At 37.4% G+C, this 3357-nt stretch overlaps 1 protein-coding gene across 1 annotated transcript in view; it reads left to right on the top strand.

Moving 5' to 3' along the window:
• The first annotated feature begins 3264 nt into the window (after positions 1-3264).
• LOC115438946 (circularly permutated Ras protein 1-like) overlaps positions 3265-3357 on the top strand; it is a 56773-nt gene continuing 56680 nt past the window's right edge. The window contains exon 1 of the mRNA XM_030162839.1: positions 3265-3357. This exon is cut by the window's right edge and continues 84 nt beyond it. Coding sequence (XP_030018699.1) covers positions 3352-3357 — 6 coding nt within the window. The 5' untranslated portion in view covers positions 3265-3351.

Below are 3357 nucleotides of genomic sequence, written 5' to 3'. Positions count from 1 at the left end.
AAAGAAAAAAATGATAACTAACTGAAACTGAATTGTGTGTTTACAAAACTAACTTAAACTTTATAAAAATTATGAATAAAATTCCCTTCGTTTTCGTCTTTGTCAACATCAGATTGATACGAAAGCGATTTATTTCGCTCTTGCAATTTTAGCCAGCGGCACCATACGACACTTCACGGTCCGTCACTTGTGTTCAGTTGTGGTTTCCAGTTGTCTTCTGGTCCCCACTCTACCTGGAAACATGGAGACTAAAGCTGGGAGAAAGCAGCAGAGTCCTGTCTGGGATTTATGTGAATACGACGACAGAGAAGAAGAGAAAAGACACGAAAAAACAAAAACTAATACTAAAACTAAACTAAAATTAAGCATTTAGAAAATAACAAAAACTAATAAAAACTAGCAAATCTGCTCTAAAAACTAATTAAAACTAACTGAATTAGAGGGAAAAAAAGTCAAAACTAACTAAAACTAAACTATAATGAATAATCCAAAACTATTAGAACCTTGAGTCAGAGTCTGAATGAATAAAGGATGGAGATAAAAGTCCAGTAGTCTGACGTACTGAACTCCACAGACAGGTCAAAGGTCAGCTTTTATGACCACATTCATGTACTTGGTGTTACACAGTGTAGGATGATAAATGCATGGACTATGAAACCTCAAATGTCCATGGAAAATTGGCGGAGCCCGCGCTCTCACGATACGCGTGCCCATCACCTGGGCACTTCCATCTCCCAGCTGATGAGGTGCAGTGAAGACACTGACCCAGCGCTGCACAGACCACACCCTTAAATACAGGGTCTACTGATGGAACAGGGGACCAGCAGGTGGATGATGTATCTGATCAATGAGGGAGGGGTCCGCAGACACGCTGAAGCCGACCGGACCTCCACCTCCGCTTCCACCGCGTGCATCAGGTGAGAGGAGGGGAGCACCAGAGCTCGGGCGGGGCTTTGGAGGGAGGCGGGTTGTTCATGTTCAAGTTTTCCTAAGTGCTGTGAGAAATGCCACATCGGTAGGTATAGCTTTAAGAAAAAAAAAACAACTTGAATTAAGCAATAACATCTGCCAGTGGAACAAGTGAAGATGATCTTGGTCAGATTTGTTGAAATCAGATTTTCCAGATCTACTGTCTATAAATCAGTTCTTGTATCTCACTGAAAAGTTCCTCTTTAGGTGATTCTGTCTGATTTTAAGTGTGATGAGATATTTGGACTAGAAATGAGACAAATACACTTGGTCAGATTTAGATTTTTTCCAGTGTGTTAATCATTTTCCATATTTAGACTGAAACATAAAAAGGTGTCATCGGGTCGAGTGGATACAGATGTTTAGAGGAAAGCAGAGGCTACGTCAGGTCCATCAAACAGAACCCACACCTGAACACACCACAACCCCTTATGTACAAACTTCATCTCATTAAGGACTGGCATGATCCACTTTACAGCTGATACAATAAATAGATATGTACATAAAATCCATTACAAATAAATAAGTGGGTTCTTCTCTGAAACTGGTCCTAAAACAGGGCTAAACATTCAAACCAGATGAAGACTAAAGTTATGAAGCAGGTTTGGAAGAACTTTGGGTCTATTTGAAAAAATAAATATTTACTGAGATAAAAGAGAAACTATTTTTCAGATAAAACACAATTTTATATTATTTTACATTATATTTAATACAAAAATCCACATGTAACATGGTCAAAAGGACACAAAGATTACACACTACAGTTTTTTTTTTTTTTTTTATGTCTTTCTATTCTGTCATAGGTGCATTTTGGGAATTGAACTAATAATTCAAGGCAGAGTGTTTGACAAAAATGACCACTGTTGAAAAATCACTGGTGATTTATGTGTGTTTAAAGGTTCAGGTTCCACATGTAACACCAGTGGACACGATGGCTTCCACACCAAACCTGGAATGAGACTGAGATTGATGATGTTTTCATTGAAGTATTTTTACAGTCCAACATTTCAAAAACTTAACAACAAACTGCTTTGTTGAGTTGTAAAAATTTCTTTCAATGTTTTTTTTGGCGTAAAAAAAGCCTTCATGAGGTACAACTGGGTACAGTGCTGCTGTTGCATCACAGGAGGGCGTTTTAGCCTCTCATGGTATTGTACAATGGCACCACGGGTACAATGCCGCTAGTATGCAATAATCTAATGAAGCACCAAAAAAACAAACAAACAAACAGCTGTTTAATGTGTAAAGAATGTGAATCTACTGCTGGTTAAAGCAGACACACACTATATTTCACAGGTGTCAAACATGTGGCCCGGGGGCCAAAACCGGCCCACCAAAGGATCCGATCCGGCCCATGGGATGAATTAGTGAAATACAAAAATTACACTGAAGATATCAACAATCAAGGATGTTCAAATCATTTTAGGTCGATTCAATTTAAAGTGGATCAGACCAGTAAAATACTGTCATAATAAACTATAAATAATGAAAACCACAAACTTTTTTCTTGGTTTTAGTGTTAAAAAAAAGTTAGATTACACAACAATTGAACAAATATAATAAAAATAAACAAATATGAACAACCTGAAATGTCTTAAGAGAAGTATATGGAATTTGAACAATATTCTGCTTGTCACTAAATATTTTGTTTATTTGTAGATCCGCTGTGATCTGTAAGTTGTGATGTATATGTATAAATGATAAACTAAGACGTAATATTGTTAAAATTGCACTTATTTTTCTTCAGTATTTTCAGGTTGTTCATATTTGTTCATGTTATGTTCAAGTACAGTTCGTTCATTACGGAATTTCACTTTTTTCACTCAAAAACAAAGAACAAACTTTAGAGTTGACACTATTTATCAGTCCTTATGCTGTTATTTATATTATTTTATTGGTCTGGCCCACTTTATGTCATATTAAACTGCATGTAGTCCCTGAAATAAAATTAGCCAGACATCCCGACTGTATTTGGACTGGTTTCTAAAGTGCTCGTCTTTGTGGAACATGTGTTGGAGTTCTGACCTCAGATGGACTTTTTGGATCAACTTGAACACAAACCAGTGACTAGATTTAGTCATTTCTCAGTGACAGTGGAATGGCTGTAATGTCTGGTATGAACATTATGTCAAACCAGTTCCAGTGTTCAGTGTGAACCTGTGCTGACGCTGGTTACAGTAACTTCCATCACTTCCTTCACACGATGAAACCGTCTGGGTTCATGTGGTTTTAGATTCTTTATTTCAGCTTCTGCTTCATTCTTATTAGCTCTCATTTGTCTGTTGTTCACATCTACCAACTTCCTGACACACAAGTCAGACACACGTTATCAGAGACTTTTAGACTTGGAACACGCCTACACACACACACACACACACACACATGCAC

Source organism: Sphaeramia orbicularis, chromosome 18 (genome assembly GCF_902148855.1).
Source record: "Sphaeramia orbicularis chromosome 18, fSphaOr1.1, whole genome shotgun sequence".
NCBI classification, from domain to species: Eukaryota; Metazoa; Chordata; class Actinopteri; order Kurtiformes; family Apogonidae; genus Sphaeramia; species Sphaeramia orbicularis.
Note: the sequence above shows the minus strand (reverse complement) of the source record. Positions and strands in the feature narration are given on the sequence as shown.